General features: G+C 34.8%; 2 protein-coding genes across 8 annotated transcripts; one reads left to right on the forward strand and one right to left on the reverse strand.

Annotated features, from left to right (window-relative positions):
• The first annotated feature begins 276 nt into the window (after positions 1 to 276).
• On the forward strand, positions 277 to 5670 carry LOC106060575 (ARL14 effector protein-like). 7 transcript variants are annotated; one of them, XM_056009205.1, is made up of 5 exons: positions 277 to 325; positions 1719 to 1825; positions 2540 to 2854; positions 3451 to 3569; positions 3975 to 5670. In XM_056009205.1, exons 3-5 carry the CDS (start codon positions 2654 to 2656, stop codon positions 4189 to 4191), a joined length of 537 nt encoding a protein of 178 aa, XP_055865180.1. In that variant the 5' UTR covers positions 277 to 325; positions 1719 to 1825; positions 2540 to 2653; the 3' UTR covers positions 4192 to 5670. The 7 variants fall into 7 exon arrangements, with proteins under 7 accessions (XP_055865180.1, XP_013073961.1, XP_055865211.1 ...); XM_013218507.2 differs by having other exon boundaries at positions 293 to 353; XM_013218506.2 differs by having other exon boundaries at positions 325 to 363.
• Positions 5671 to 7960: 2290 nt separating this feature from the next.
• LOC106060576 (uncharacterized) lies at positions 7961 to 10258 on the reverse strand. The gene has a single exon (XM_013218509.2). It carries the CDS (start codon positions 9836 to 9838, stop codon positions 8594 to 8596), a length of 1245 nt encoding a protein of 414 aa, XP_013073963.1. The 5' UTR covers positions 9839 to 10258; the 3' UTR covers positions 7961 to 8593.
• Positions 10259 to 15522: the final 5264 nt, after the last annotated feature.

A 15522-nucleotide genomic window follows, 5' to 3' on the forward strand; every position in this document is an offset into this window, starting at 1 on the left:
GTACAATATTTATTTAATTAGATCTTATGCTTTTAATAACTTTTATGTTTTTTTCCAATAAACTTGTGCAATATGTTTATATTATGCTAAAATATGATAACTACAGAAATATCAAAATATTACTGACTTAGACTTAAATAAATGTTAATCAACCAGTTAATATATTGTTTACAGATTTCTTTCAATAAAAAAATCGACTAAACTCTATAATAATTATAAAATTTATTTTGCGATATCTATACATAACAATTGCAACTAAGAGAAGTAATAAAATTCTTTTTCCGGGTTAAAGGTTGTTGCTCCTTGCGCGTAAACGAAGCTAAAAGTTAGTTATTCATTAAAATGGATTAAATGTACTAAAATGTAGATCTAGACTCTATGACATTTATCTTGTTATCCTGACTAGTCTAGACTCTAGAATAGATCTAGATTTAAATCTAGAAGCTATGCATTTAAAATAAAAAATGAATATCCAGAAATATGCTTCCTATTACTATTATTATATAACTTAGTATTATAATTATTTATAATATTATTATTAAATAAATCTCATTGAATCATTGACTCACATATCTTACAATATCTGATATTCAGTGATATCACTAGTCACTAGTGAGTGACTAACCAGTAGTGACTATTCAAATATTGACAGTATTGACTATGTCACTATGATTAGTATGATATAACTATATAAGACTTTCTCATTAAGAATAAGATTATATGTACTATGATGACTATCACAATCACATAGATATCTATATCTAATAGTACTGACCTGTCTTACTTAGTCTTAGTGAGTCATACTGATGATCTCATTCTGATAATCACAATCTTTCACTAAAGTTTCAGTTTTGACTTGTACTTCAATTTAATGAATTTTAGTAAATTTTACTTGTTACTTGTTTACTTGTAATTAAGTTAAATAAGTAAATTGATAATGTCATTAATGGTCCGTATTATCATTATAGCTCCCCTTTCAGACCTTGCAATCTTTATACTATAAATATATTGTTAGGTACCCATTTGATCCCAAAATTTAAAATCCCAGTCTTCACCAGTATCTGAACCCCAGGTTTGGAAGCCAGGCGCTTTACCTCTCAGCCACCCTGCCTCCGCCTCCATATTATCATTATGGACATTATGGTTAGATTTGTATCCAGACTAGTTTTTGTCTATCTAGAGTCTATTCTAAGTTCTAGATCTAGATGTTTAGGTCTCAGTCTAGTGTAGAATTAAAATAGTCAAGATCTTAGATGAAAGTTTGTACACATGTTCCTTTTACTACTTAGGTGCTTACTATGACATGGTTTTAACACAGCAATTTACAAAAACTGCATGCTTTCTATTAAACCTTTGTATTTATTTTTGGTATTTCCCCAAAAAGTGGTATTTTAATTATAAAGCATAAATAGATATTTTCTTAACTAAGTAAATTTTAAAGTTTTTTAAGTCTTATTTTTATTTCTGCTTCCTTTCAGATACAGTCATAGCAAAGTGTAGACTAATACTTAGAATCAAATAGACAGATCTATACCTTTTTTTTTTTTTTTCAAGTCTGCATAGATGTATTTTTTTTTATTCTTCTATACAGCAAAGGCTATTATGAATTAGTGCGTGTGTAGATAATACTAGCACTTTATTTTTCTCTTGACATAGATCTATAATTAAGAACTTACAGAATTGTCAGGGTGGTGAATGTCAAATTCATATATTTGCAGACATTTGATCTACATAGCGACCTGACCTTCAGGATTGTTAAACAAAAACAAAGCAGCCAGTGTATAGCTGCATGTCCTGTCCTTAGTAGAAATATCTGACTGTAAAGGTATTTATAAAAATATGTTATCACACCCACAACAGCCAGGATCTCATATCTTGTGACACAGTAGTTTCTTTCAGCCCCTGACAAATTTCGACTGAAGTAGGCGATAAATCTTTCAGTTCCATCAACCTTTTGGGAAAGCACAGCTTCTCTGGTATTGCTTGCATCTATATCCAGTAACATTCCTGTTGTTGGGTAGGCCAGTATGGATGATGAGACGAGTGTGTCTTTTAGCATCTTAAAAGACTCTTTGACACTCCTGTGTCCATTTGAATAACCTTTTGTTATATCAGTCGATGAAGAGTGCACAGACATTGGGGAAACTGAGTATGAATATGAAATGTCTATACTACATACAAAGTAAAAAAAAACCTTCTTAATTCTCAAATATTAGTTGGTGTAGTTTGCCTTGACTTTGTCAGGATGAGTGCTGATGCTGTCCCCCTAAAACTATATGGCCAAAGTATTTAACACTCTTTCTGAACAAGAAGCACTTCTTTAGGTTATGCAGGGTTGTTGCATTTTCCAAATGTTAGGGTAAAGTCATATAAGTATTCTCTCTATTCTTAACCTTTTTATTACTAAAGATCTAATCAAATATACTGTTTGTATAGGATGTAATAATAATCCTTTTTCATTGAATGTCTGTAATTTATAAGAAGATATATCTTTTATTGTCATTATTCTTTAAAATAATAAATCTTATCTCTATTATAGATCTATATGTACTCAACTTCAAGTGATTGGTACATCAAGATTTGATCGAAATTTAACTTGCATTGTAGTTAATCCCAGAAATATTTTGAAAATCTTCAAGAAAATAAAAAGTCAATGGAGATTGACAATTCCAATAGCAACTCAAGTTTTTCAACTCAAAATGGTCAAGTAATTTCTATAGTTGACAGTGAATCTAATGACTCCAATGAAAATGAACTATCAAAAAGTAATAGTGGTTCACAGCAGAATATGACAGAGCTACTAAGGACTGCTCAACAAGAATCATTATCATTTGATCAGAACGTACCTGATGATGTAAGTAGACATACGTTCAATTCAAACTATAAACATTTTTCTTTTGAAACACTTAAAAAAAATCAGGGTTCTTACTATACCTGACAAACATAAAAAAGGCAAGGGAAAAAAAAACAGTCTCAATCCACCTGATTACCATCAAAATTTGTTTAAAAAAAAAAATTAATTAATAAATAAAACATATTTATTAATAAATGAAGATATATAAAAGATATATTGTCCAAATCCTGGTATTTTCTATCATTTTCTATTTTGTATGCCTCTTCCTGCTTACTGTCATTCCTGTTGAGCTTGGTAATGTTGAGTTGCTAACTACTTTATAGAGTACTTTTTTCTTGTTTGGGCCTAGTTACAAAGGGTTTATTTGAAAAGTTTTGATTGGTGGATCATTTATTACCAGTTGATACCCTTCATGCTGTATTATTCAATTCTTATTTCAGCTTTATCATTTTTGTTATCCTTTTTTGTGAGTTAGTCTACAAAATATTTTTACTGCACATCATGGTACGACTAGATCTCTGGTCAACATAAGTTTTTAGTCAAACAGTATAATTATTAATATAATGTATAACTTTTTTTTTTGTTTGCTTTCACAGCAAGTTACTTCTGAATTAAAAAAATTATCTTTAGACCAAAATGGAACTTTTATGGCTGATTTTGATCCTGAAAAATCAAAAAGAGAGATGCGTAAGATGAACAGGAGATTGTATAAAAAGTAAGATAAGTAACTGTTTAAAAAAAATGCTACTCCTAAATAATAGCTAAGCTCACCAACAAATAAATATCTGAGAGCTATGTAGATATATCCATTTTATTATTGAAAAAATACTGGGGTGTTGGGGGGGGGGGGAGGGGAAGAAAATAAATTAATGGGACAATGATAGCATGAATGACAACAAAGAGGTTGTGAACCCAGCACTATGACTAACATTATGTATCTGTCAAATGCGACTAAGACTCAATTTTATCACTAACATGCTTTACAAATATTTTCCACATTAGGTAATAGATCAGAACTTTTATAATGCAATAGAAGAGTTTATTGGATGATGTTTATAACATTGTTATTTTATACTTTATCTGACTAACATTGTATGCTTTGCTTTTGTTTTTCTTCTAGTTCCAAGAGAGGATATTTGTATGACGAAAGGGGTTTTCTGTTGGAAAACTCCTGGGATCTGTGTGACTGTTTGAATAAGAACTGTCCAGGCTGCCACTTCCCTTGTCCGAAATGTGCTTCACCTAAATGTGGCAATGACTGTAGGTGCAATAGAAAGTATATTGTTGACTTGATTGAGATTGAAGGAACTGATGTTATATACAGCTTTCCAGAATAAAGTTATTAAATTACTTAATGTATAAACAGAGACATGAACGTTGAAGAAACTTAAAGGTGAAAAAAATTCATATGTGTGTTGCTGAAAAACCATGTATGTGATAAATGAAAAGATATATTATAAAGAATTGGTGCACTACAAATATTATGGAGTACTTATTAAGGATTTATTTCTTTTAGAATGTAACTTGAAAATACTTTGAATTCTTCTTCTTTTAGAATACTAAACACTTAAAGAACTTATTGCATTCAGATGCTTTGAATGTGAGACTGAGTTCTTTATTCTCAGTATAAAGTTTGCGGCATGTCAAATAAGTAAAATGTTTCTGCACTGTTCAACCTGGGCTCCTGTTTTTGACTGAGCTTGCTGGTAACAGTGTGGATTTCTTGAACATGCTCCTGAGTTTGAGGTTGCTAACATGAAGATCTGATTTAAGCTTACTGATGGCTTTACCTATTTTGACTTGCCCATAATTGAATAAGAAGTGGTTTGATTTGATATATTAATTAAATGTGGCTTTTTTTTTTAGTTATAGTTGACCATAGGTTAAAAAAAAGGCAACAATGAAATGGCTTGTTTAGTTATAGATGAATATAGGTTGAAAGGAAGTCTAAGTAGGCCTACCTAGATGTATATACCAAACTGATCTTCTCAGTATAACAAGTTTATTATTTAGTATTATTGAAATGATATTGAAGACCTTGTTCTTCTTATGTTTCATCCAAAGTTATGTTGAGCTTGAAAAAAAAACTTTATAATCTTTGTTTGGTGCACTTGAATATATACAAGACTTTGCCAACTTTGATTTGTTCTTCATCTCATCACCATTTAAACATTCAGATCTGACTTTTAGATTTACTATAGACTATCAAAATATCGCTTTTGACTTTTTTTTAAGAGATCGAGATAGATTTAGATCTATATTTGTATGCCAGTGACTATTACAGTAAATTTAGTATTGAAACTTACTGTTTTAGTTAAAATTCGCCCTATTATTTTTATTAAATGAAAGCTGACAATGCCTTTTTTTTATTGCGAGTAGGATTGGCGTTTTCCATATTGAATGACACACCACTATTACAATTTTGTCTATTTTCAGAGCATATTTTGAGTTTTCATGATATTTTAAATAATTTCAGGAGATTTTCATGACTTTTTTTTGTACACTTTGTAATTTCAGGAGATTTCCAGGAGTTCCTGGAAATTTAGGAGATCGCGGAAACCCTGTTATAAGTTAAAATGGTTTAATTTAATAATTTACAACTAGAGGTAGCGTGGGGCCTATGAAAGTGCGGGGCCCACTGTGGCCGCATAGGTTGCAGTGCCCTAAGACTTGCCCTGGGTGATTGTCCCATTTTATCTAAATATTCACATTATACAATCTTTAAATATATTTATTGTATAACTGTATTGATGTTTAATGTCAATTAATAACAGACCAAGTCTCATTTTCTTATTAAATACGAAATTCCCACACTGTGATTGACTTTTGTCTATGTTTTTTGTTTAAAGCTATGGTAACATTATAATTTAATTGCATTTAATGCAAGTACCAGGTATATGAATAAATATTTATATTTAGACTGACATGTTCCATAATAACAGAATGATGCCAACATCTGCAGTGACTGTTTGGTCTGGCTAGATAGAATTTCTACATTTCAATGGACATTCACCTGAAACTAGTTCATGGATCGTCACTTTCCCATATCCTTAAATAAATGATTTCCCTTAGTTGATCTTTATATTGATTTCCTCTTAATTTCCTCCCTGTCTGGTGGTTTCCAGTGAACTAAAATCTAATACATATAGATAACACTACTTCAATAGAATGGCTAACCCTAATCACCATGTAATGACATTTTAAAAAGGAATGTCACCTGCCAAAAATGAAAGTAACAATTGAGAATGAAAAAATAATTTTGATTTCTTTTTTTAAGAAAATTCTTGTATAAAGATTTATGAAATGCATTCTCTTTATTCTAGAAAGATAAACATCATTTTAATGTTCTGATCCCTATCTCTGTGTTTGTGAAATGAAGGTCTCATTATCTAATGTCATCTCCAAACAGTTATTTCATTCAGTTTTAATTGATGGTAGATTAGTATTAGGGAAGATTAGCATGTTTGGGCTTTTAACGCAAATATTTTTTTAATCATTTTATTATTTTCTTTAAAATCACTTAACTTGATTACCTCTCAATATTGTAAGCTATGTAGAGGCCTAATTGTATTTTTCTGTCTTATGTAGTCTGCGTAGGCTACTTTTTAGTATGCATATTTTACTAAGACTGCCAGTAATTTTAGTGAATAACTAATGAACGCCGATAGATAAACTAACTATTAACATTTTTCTTTTAAAATAGTGTTAATTCGACAACAAACTGGGTGATTGTTACTTCCCTGAGCCGTGTGATTGTCAAAAGAGTTGAGCCGAAGGCTCTTCGAAATCTAGGCGTGTAAGCCTACTTGAACAAACCATTCTGTCTAGAAGAGGTCTATGTCTATGTAAAACATTGCTATTTCCAGTGTAACTGGCACTCCGGGTGCATGGACTAGAATATATGGCTGAATACCGAGAACACACGCCATTTCCATATGCTTTACCTAGGTAACCGCGCAGGACTCGCCATTACTGTAACGGTCCCTTGAGGAATGGCGCATGGATTATCGACAGGGACGTGGAAGCTCTCTTTCAACTCCGCACCGTGCAATGGGAAAGCTCTCGCATTCACTTAGACACTCACACAGGAGTTTTGTTTTGCTATTCATTTAGCCTAATAACTTCCTCTAGTGATTATTTCCACCCGAGTGCCACGTTGAGGCAGAATAGCGTACTCGGGCTTCCGTAAGCCCGCACACCTGCTGGAACTTCATGATGTTTGCCTCTAGTTCTCGTTGCTAGGACACCCTCTCTTTTGCCTCACGTCTTTCACTTAAGTGCTTTGCTTTGTGATGATAATTGGTCACTTGCGCATTTTGTCCAACCCAGTCCCCTCTTTTTTTTTTCTAAAGAAATTTGGTTAGTTCTTTATAAGAGCTCGCAGTTACTAAGGGTGTACCTGGCCAACGGATGTGAAGGATTCTACGTAGGCAGCTGTTAATAAAAATCTGCACTTTTCTATTGGTAGGGTCCAATTCATTTGGTTCCAAAATGGATCAAATTAGTACCGGTACTCCGAACATCGATAACTCCTCTCAAGGTGATACAATTAGCAACAGTCTACTCAACACGTCCATAGCTTTCTTGGTCACTGTCTCTCTCCATCTGGTGCGGTCTTGAGCTATGTCTTCCCAATGGTCAGTATTGATGTTCACTGATTTGAGGTCCCGTTTTATTACATCAATGTAACGGAGGTGGGGGCGACCAGTTTTTCTTGTGCCAGTCGCGAGTTGTCCAAAGAGGATGACTTTCGGGATGCGCTTGTCCTCCATCCGGCGAACATGTGAAAATACATGGGTCTCAGCTCAGGAAGAAAAACGTACAATCCGAAAAATGGCCAGCTCCTCTACCACCGAAGCAAAAGCCACCTTAACCTGCGCTATCTGTGGACGGGAGTGTCTCTCCAAAAATAGGGCTCTACAGCCACATGAGGAAGTGTGCTCTGAGATGAACCATAGTCGTTCTACGACTGAAGGAGGCCAATATATATACTCAACACGTGGACAAATAACATTAAATTCACAGACAAAAATGTTGGACTAGAAACGATAAGATGGTCACTATGATATAAAAACAACAAATTCTGATAGACTAGCTACCTTTCAATTGTGCATAAAACCATTTCTAGTTCTAGTTTTATAGTGTGTAAAAACATTGGGTGATTAGCATTGTTAGGCTCAACATAATCACGATGTGCCGCTGATCCAAATGTTCCTTTTATCAAAGAAATTTGAGGAATTGTGACAATATTTATCGAAATATCGGTAATTTATTTCGGCTATTAATTAATGGCAATTCAAAAACGTCAGTCAAAAGAATACAATTTTGCACAAAGAAAAAAAAATCATCCAATCAATACTAAAAGCTATTCATGTATCGATTTCATTCAGATAGAAAAAAAGACTATTTGGCGCCCGTATAAACACAGAATGTCCACAAGCTTAGGGCATAATTCAAACATTATAAGTAAAAAGAAACGTGCATGAATTGATAGTAAAACCCATAAAATATCTTTAAAAACTACATAGAACACTGATAATTTTAACATAAATCATAGTCATGTTGAACACGTGAGATTACTTGTTCTAATTCAAGGTGGCGCGAAGAATCGCCAAAGGAATAAAGGCTAAAAACAATTAGTCCAAACTTAAATTTCTAAATGTAGAAACTATTAAACCTAACACCCATTGGAATACAATATTATAAGCAAAATGTTTCTTTTAAAACATCTGTAAGCATTCACAATAATTTGGATAACTCATTTGTGTCAAATGGTGCACCTTTTTCTATGACCTTGTCACCTCTTCTTACATCAACGAAATTTCGTAAATCTTGCAAGAAAATATGTCCCACTAGGCCCTGATAGAGTTTTGTACCAATGATGCTCAAAGCTGATTGGTCAAAACGGTGACATATTCCATAGTCATATTTTCCCTTTCGTTTGTGACAGGAGATTCTTATTGCCTGAAGGTCCTGCTCGTCTGCTGGACACATGCACTGACTACTCATAGCGCATGCGCTCCAAGGCTCTAATATCAGACGTCTGACGAACTCTTCGTTGTAGAAAACGATAACAGCGTTCAAAGAGCTCATGTAAGGTTGATAGGCGCACGCCTCGTCTCCAAAGAAGTGAAATGTTGACTGTAAAGTTTGATAAGCGATTGAGTTAGGAGACCAACCCACCTGCAGTCCTCGTGTTCTAGCTCTCTCTAGCAAATCCGCCGTATGTTTAAAGTCCTGATGGAAGCGTATAGAAGCATCTGCCCACAAGAGCCAATGGGTTTGAGTGATGTGTGCATTGACAATTATCGGCTTCCAAGTGTAACATTTGAGGTAGCTGACATGAGGGGGACATTTTTCAAAAGGGAAACGTATCAAAAGGCAATTACAGTTTCTAGAGAGCTGCAGTGCCTCGTCCTCTGTCAGTCCTAGGTTGTACACAATGAAAGTGAAGTTGTTTAAATGTGGCAGTAAGTTAACTCTAACGTTGGAGATCATGCTCTTGGCCTCTTCAAAGTGATTGGAAGACGTCGCAGTCACGACAATTATTTCGTAAGTTCCGGGAACCTGAGCTCGCATCTCCCGGAGCACCGTGGTGATGTTGTCAGACAGGTGAAGATGGTAGGGTCTCACTAGCTGATTTACCCGCTCGCGAACTGAGGTAGGCAGCTGGAGCCGGAGACATCCAGTGGACGCGCAGCTGTTTCCTATCACCTCTTCGTTGATGCACGACACAAAGTTTTCAGTCTTTTCTGAATCGGTTACGGCGGCAAGCTTTTGGGTCAACACTGACGCCATCCTTTCGACAAAAGCGTCTTTCGATTCAACGGCTTCTTCTTGCTGCCAATAGTTCAAATTCTGACGCAAAATTCTTTCACTTTTTGATTTATTCAGAACTTGAAAGATGTTATAAATTAAAGAATTGGCTAGTATCCCCGAAAGAAATAACAACACATAAAAGCTGAACTTTCCTAAGCGTAACATGTTGAAGCATCCGAGACACGTTCAATTTTGTTTGCCGACGTGAATCAATACGGACTTAGTGTGTAAAGTTTGTATACCTTTTTATGTCTTTTTTTTTTAACGAATTACACACCAATATCAATCACAAAGTTACATGTTTAACATGCATTCTCTTAATGATTATCCAGTTTAAAAAAAAACAGCAACAAATGAGACATGTTGGTAAGGTTTTTAAAAAGGTAATTAAAAATAAAGAGTTCAGAAATAGCAGCATTTCGTTTTTTTTTAAATAGTGAGTAGGCTACTGTGAGACTTTACCTCTATGGTTAGATCTCTTAAATTAATACTAAATTTGAAATGTAATATTTGGACAAAGCAACACCATGGTTTCTCAAGAAAGTGCACGCAGAGTATTCTACTCCTCCAAACTCACCGCCTCCCCTCAAAATTGAACATATTACACTATAGAATACGAGTATCTACAATATTCAAAACTTGTGTTGTTTTTTTTTACGTCAAATAATTTGAAAGATACCATCACACTAGTAAACCCGAGTTTATATTACACTCGATAACCAGAGTTTATATTACACTCGATAACCCGAGTTTATATTACACTCGATAACCCGAGTTTATATTACACTAGTAAACCCGAGTTTATATTACACTCGATAACCCGAGTTTATATTACACTAGTAAACCCGAGTTTATATTACACTAGTAAACCCGAGCTTATATTACACTAGTAAACCCGAGTAGGTCCAATGTTTTTTGTATTTTTTTCATAATTGAAAGAAAAATCCATGACCACTTTTATGGCTTTCAAAAGTTTATTTGTTTAAGTGTTCATTAATTATCTCCGCAAAATTGAGAAGCCATTTTTGTTCATCCTGTGAGACACATGAATGTTCAACCTGGGGAAGGAGGGTGAGTTGTCTATTAGTAGATCTCATGGGCGTAGCCAGGGGGGGGGAGGTTTGGGGGTTAAGTTACTGATTTTTGCTTTCATTTTGTTTATTTTAGGTGAGATTTTAATACTAAATCATCACTTACCACAGCACAGCCGAGGGGTTTCTGAATTAAAAACCTTCTACCAGGAAGTTTTGAGTTTGAAACCCCCTATCAGGGGGTTTTGAGATTTAAAAAAAAAACTCCAAAATTTACTATAAACACCCTCTTCAATATAAAAAAAAGCCAATTACACACTCAAAATTCTATGAGCGTAGCCAATGGGGTTTTGAGTTTAACCCCCCCCCCCCTCCAGTTGGGGTTTGAAGCTAAAAAGTACCTCATAAATATAAAAAAAAGCAAATTACACACTATAAAATCTATGAGCGTAGCCAAAGGGGTTTTGAGTTTAAATCACCCTCCTTCAGATGGCTTTTTCTATAAAGATTAAAATCCCTCCAGATGGTTTTTGGTTTAAAATTCCCCTACAGAGCGTTTAGAGTTGAAAACCTCTCTCTTCAATATTATTTTAAAGCAAACTACAGTCACCAAATTCTATGATCGTAGCTAAATGGGGTTTTGAATTTAAAAAAACAACAAAAAACTCCAGAGATTTTTTAGTTTAAAACCCCTCAGCAGATGATTTGACGAAAAAACTTTCCTTTTCGATATAAAATCTAAAGCGAAATACAGGCATGTAATTCCAAGAGCGTAGTCAAGAAAGGTTACAAATTTCTACCAGTGGCTTGGGCTCCATTAATAAAGTGTGAATAGTCTTCTCCCGAAATTGAAAAACACTAAATGTGGCTCAACAAAGATGGCTAAGACAGATTTTAGGAGTCAGTTATAGAGATCGGATCTAAATCAAAGAAATCCTATGCCGAACTGGGATTCCAACCCTTAGTAAGGTTGTGACAGAGCGTCGCATGAGGTTTTGCGGGACATGTTCTCCGACAAAACGAATTACGCATAATGAGAGTTGCGGAAACAGCTTGCCGGAAAATGCGCCGAATACCGCGAGAGGGTCTAAGTCAGTAGAATAGCACATTAGGTTTTTGAAATAAAACTTTTTAATAGCAAGACAATGCACTGTAGATACCTCAGAATATGCATTTTGTTGGCTTTCAATACCAGAAATAGTGCTCGGCGGTGGGGGGGGGGGGGCGCGGATCCCCCCCCCCCCGAAAAAAAATCCTGGCTACTCCCATGGTAGATCTACTTCTTCTATTTTTCTTAAATCATTGTCAATACACAACAATCATTTAGCAATCAGGGGAAAATAACATATAATAATAAATTGTTAAAATGGAACAATGGGAGATGGAATCCCTTCTTTAAAAAAAAACGAAAGACTACAACACAGTAAAAACACAAAACACACACAATAGACACTTTTTTTTTCTAAACATCTTTTCTACGATGGTCGAGTACAAAGAAGTATAGTGAACATTTTACCTAGCGCATGCCTACAGAGGTACATTTTATGAAGGATTGATTATGAAAAATACCTCGGTATTAATAGACTTTTGTTTATATATTTGAAATAAAAAAAACATTCATTAAAACGGCTACCGAATAAAACCGTTATTTCCTTTTTTTGGTCCAAAATTGAAATTATTTCGTTGTTGTAATACTGAAAAACTGTACGTAGTCATCCCAGAAGACCTTTCTTACAGCTATAATTGATTTATTGAGCGGTATTTTCATAAACAAAAAGCAAGGTGAAGACCTTTATAACACAAGTCAGCAGACGTTTTATCTCCTTCTTAGCCTGCTTAACGATTCGTGGCGCACATAAATGTCAACTGTTGTTTAATTAGAGCAGTTTAAAAACTTTTTTATTTATTTATTTTAAACATTGTAACCCTGACATGTTGTTTTGGAAACTCAATACAGAGAGATCTGATTCTTAACACAGGCAAAACTTGGGTCCCCATATAATAAACAGCGTAGCTTTAGTCAAGACACGAGAAATAGTGAAAGATGGAATATCTTCACCTTCACCTATCCCTTAGTCCAGTGTTTCTCAAACTTTTTCCTTAACGGAACACTTCGCACATTCTGAATATTTAGCGGAACACTTCGCTTATTTTTTTTAGAGAGAATAATTCACGTGGTGGCCTTATGGTTAATTATTCCAGTAGATTGTGGAACACATATTCAGGCCTCGCGGAACACTAAGGTTCCCCGGAGCACAGTTTGGGAAACGTTGCCTTAGTTTGTTGAACCGTTGGGGCACCACACAAGATTTGTTGACTGTCTTTCTCAATTCCTCTCTGTCTTTTGCATTAGATAGAATCTCATTCAATGGCAGACCTGTCCATTCTTTAGTGTTGTCTTCCCATAGCTTTCTCTGTCCGCCTCTTCTTCTTTTTCCTGGTACTGTTCCCTGACGGTCTTTGCGAGTCTCTAAGACCTTGCGATATGGCCGTAGAGTTGCGTTTTTTTGACAGTAGTTAGTAGGTCATCGTGGGGTCCAATTGCTGTTTCTAATATTTTCATTTGTGAAATTGGTCTTTGTAAGTGTTAATATGATCTTTCTGTAGCAATTTTAATTGCATAAATAGGATCATCCTTTTGAGATTTGCAGTCAGCGTCCAAGATTCGCCAGCATATAAAAATGTAGGCTAGGCCTTTGTCTTTTCATATTGTTCGGAGTTTTGTAAGTGTTGCTGTGGACTGTGCGATTCTGGACATCTATTAGCTTAAATTTATCTTTTTCTTTAAAAAAAGGGAAGGAAAGTCCATTTTTTTTTACAACTATAGATTTGATTTGAAGGCTTTCATGTCATCCTTAAGAAGCTGCTTTTGACTGAGACATATTAATAACATTTGTTAAATTTACCACAGAAGCGGCTTTGGCTTTAGGGGAAAAAAAGAAGTAGCCAGAAAGAATGGAGATGGAGGAAGGTGGAGTCGCGCTGGCAGAGCGCGAGTAGAAAACAACAATCTGGTCAAATAATGGTTCTCCAATTTTTGGGAAACAAGAAATGAAGTAAAGCAAGCAAGATTTTTAGAAATAATAATAAAAAACGAATCTTAAATAATACTGCAATATTTATTTCCTTTTCTATTAAAAATAATTTGATTAGAACTAATAAATTAACTTATGTTTTAAAATTGATTCATGCGCTTTTATCGTCAATGAGTAACTGTGCAAAGTTTCAATTTGATCCGAGAATGGCAAGTGGGAGAAAGTGTACAAGAATCCTGACAGACAGACAGACAGACAGACAGACAGAGCTAATGTAAAAGTGGGAGAAAGTGTACAAGAATCCTGTCAGACAGACAGAAAGAGCTAATGTAAAAGTGGGAGAAAGTGTACAAGAATACCTGACAGACAGACAGAAAGAGCTAATTTAAAAGTGGGAGAAAGTGTACAAGAATACCTGCCAGACAGACAGAGCTAATGTAAGCTTTGTAAAAAAAATATGCTTAATTTTTAAGAAACACGGGGATGGCAAAGAACTAGTTCGAGCAACTGATATAAGGACTGTATAGCCTACTATTGTCCTGTCCTGAACGCACATTTTAAAAATATTTTGGTGGTTATTTTAAGAATAAAACCACAGATCACTCATATAAGACAAGAATAAAATGTGCAGACTACAGTGCATACAGAGACATGAAATGAAAATGTATACAATCTTTAGTTTACCAGCTACCTAGTAGAGCTGGAGATTGGTTAGACCTACATTTTCTCAAAGTCTAGTTCTATAATTGTATAGCCTACCAATGTTTCCTAAACTCTTTCTGTAACGGAACACTTCGCACGTGGTGGCATACTAATAATTATTCCAGTAGTTCGTCGAACACCTATTCAGGCCTCGCGAAACACCAGGGTTCCGCGGAATACAGTTTGGGAAACACTGTAATGTAGATGAAAGTTAATGTGAATTTTTTTACTGGGTTCTGGGGCTGGGATATGGTTAAACAGTTATTTAATTCATGCTCATTCATTAGAGGGCTGGGTTAGGCATAGGCAAACTAGGCAGCCGCCTAGGGCCTCCGATTGGCGGGGGCCTCGCACACAACTCAAAAAAATGTTTTTTTTAGAAAAATTGCAAACTCTGGATCAAATGTCAAACATAGCAAAACTATATGTATTTAACAGACTGATTCAAGGTTTATTAGCAAACGTTTCGATCTATTTGTTAGACTACATACGTTAGAAGACTATTGTTTCTTCCTTTTGGTAAAATGTCGAAACGTTAAATTTATTTCAAGTCTGAAGATCATGAATCATGATCTATCTGCATTACTGCTATCAGCACTATATATTAATTTAACTTATTTGTTGATTTAGATATGGATACAGGACGGTTTATACTTTATTGAAATTTTTTTCTATTTCATTTGGGGTTACCTTATTCACTTTGCCTGGGGCCTCTCTATTCGCTTTTACGCCTCCAATTGACCTAAGGCCGGCCCTGTTCATCATACTTAACTCTTTCTTATTTTCTAAATTACAGAAGATAATTACGCATTGCCTCTAAAATTGGATCAGAATTATGTCTAAATATTCTGTTTTTTTAAGGTTCAGAAACATAGATCACTATATCCTAGCCCAAACCTTGATAGATCACTATATCCTAGCCCAAACCTTGTGAAGGAAGGCAAGAAATGAAAGTAAGCGGGGTCAAAACACGGGGCCACCGTTACGACTACCTAGGTGCTTATCACGCTTCTTCTTCAAGGTAGAATATCCATACTTATGAACGCACCCAGCTTTATATTGTTATCTCCCCCTTTCTAAG

The sequence above is a fragment of the Biomphalaria glabrata genome, chromosome 1 (assembly GCF_947242115.1).
Source record: "Biomphalaria glabrata chromosome 1, xgBioGlab47.1, whole genome shotgun sequence".
Classification (NCBI taxonomy): domain Eukaryota; kingdom Metazoa; phylum Mollusca; class Gastropoda; family Planorbidae; genus Biomphalaria; species Biomphalaria glabrata.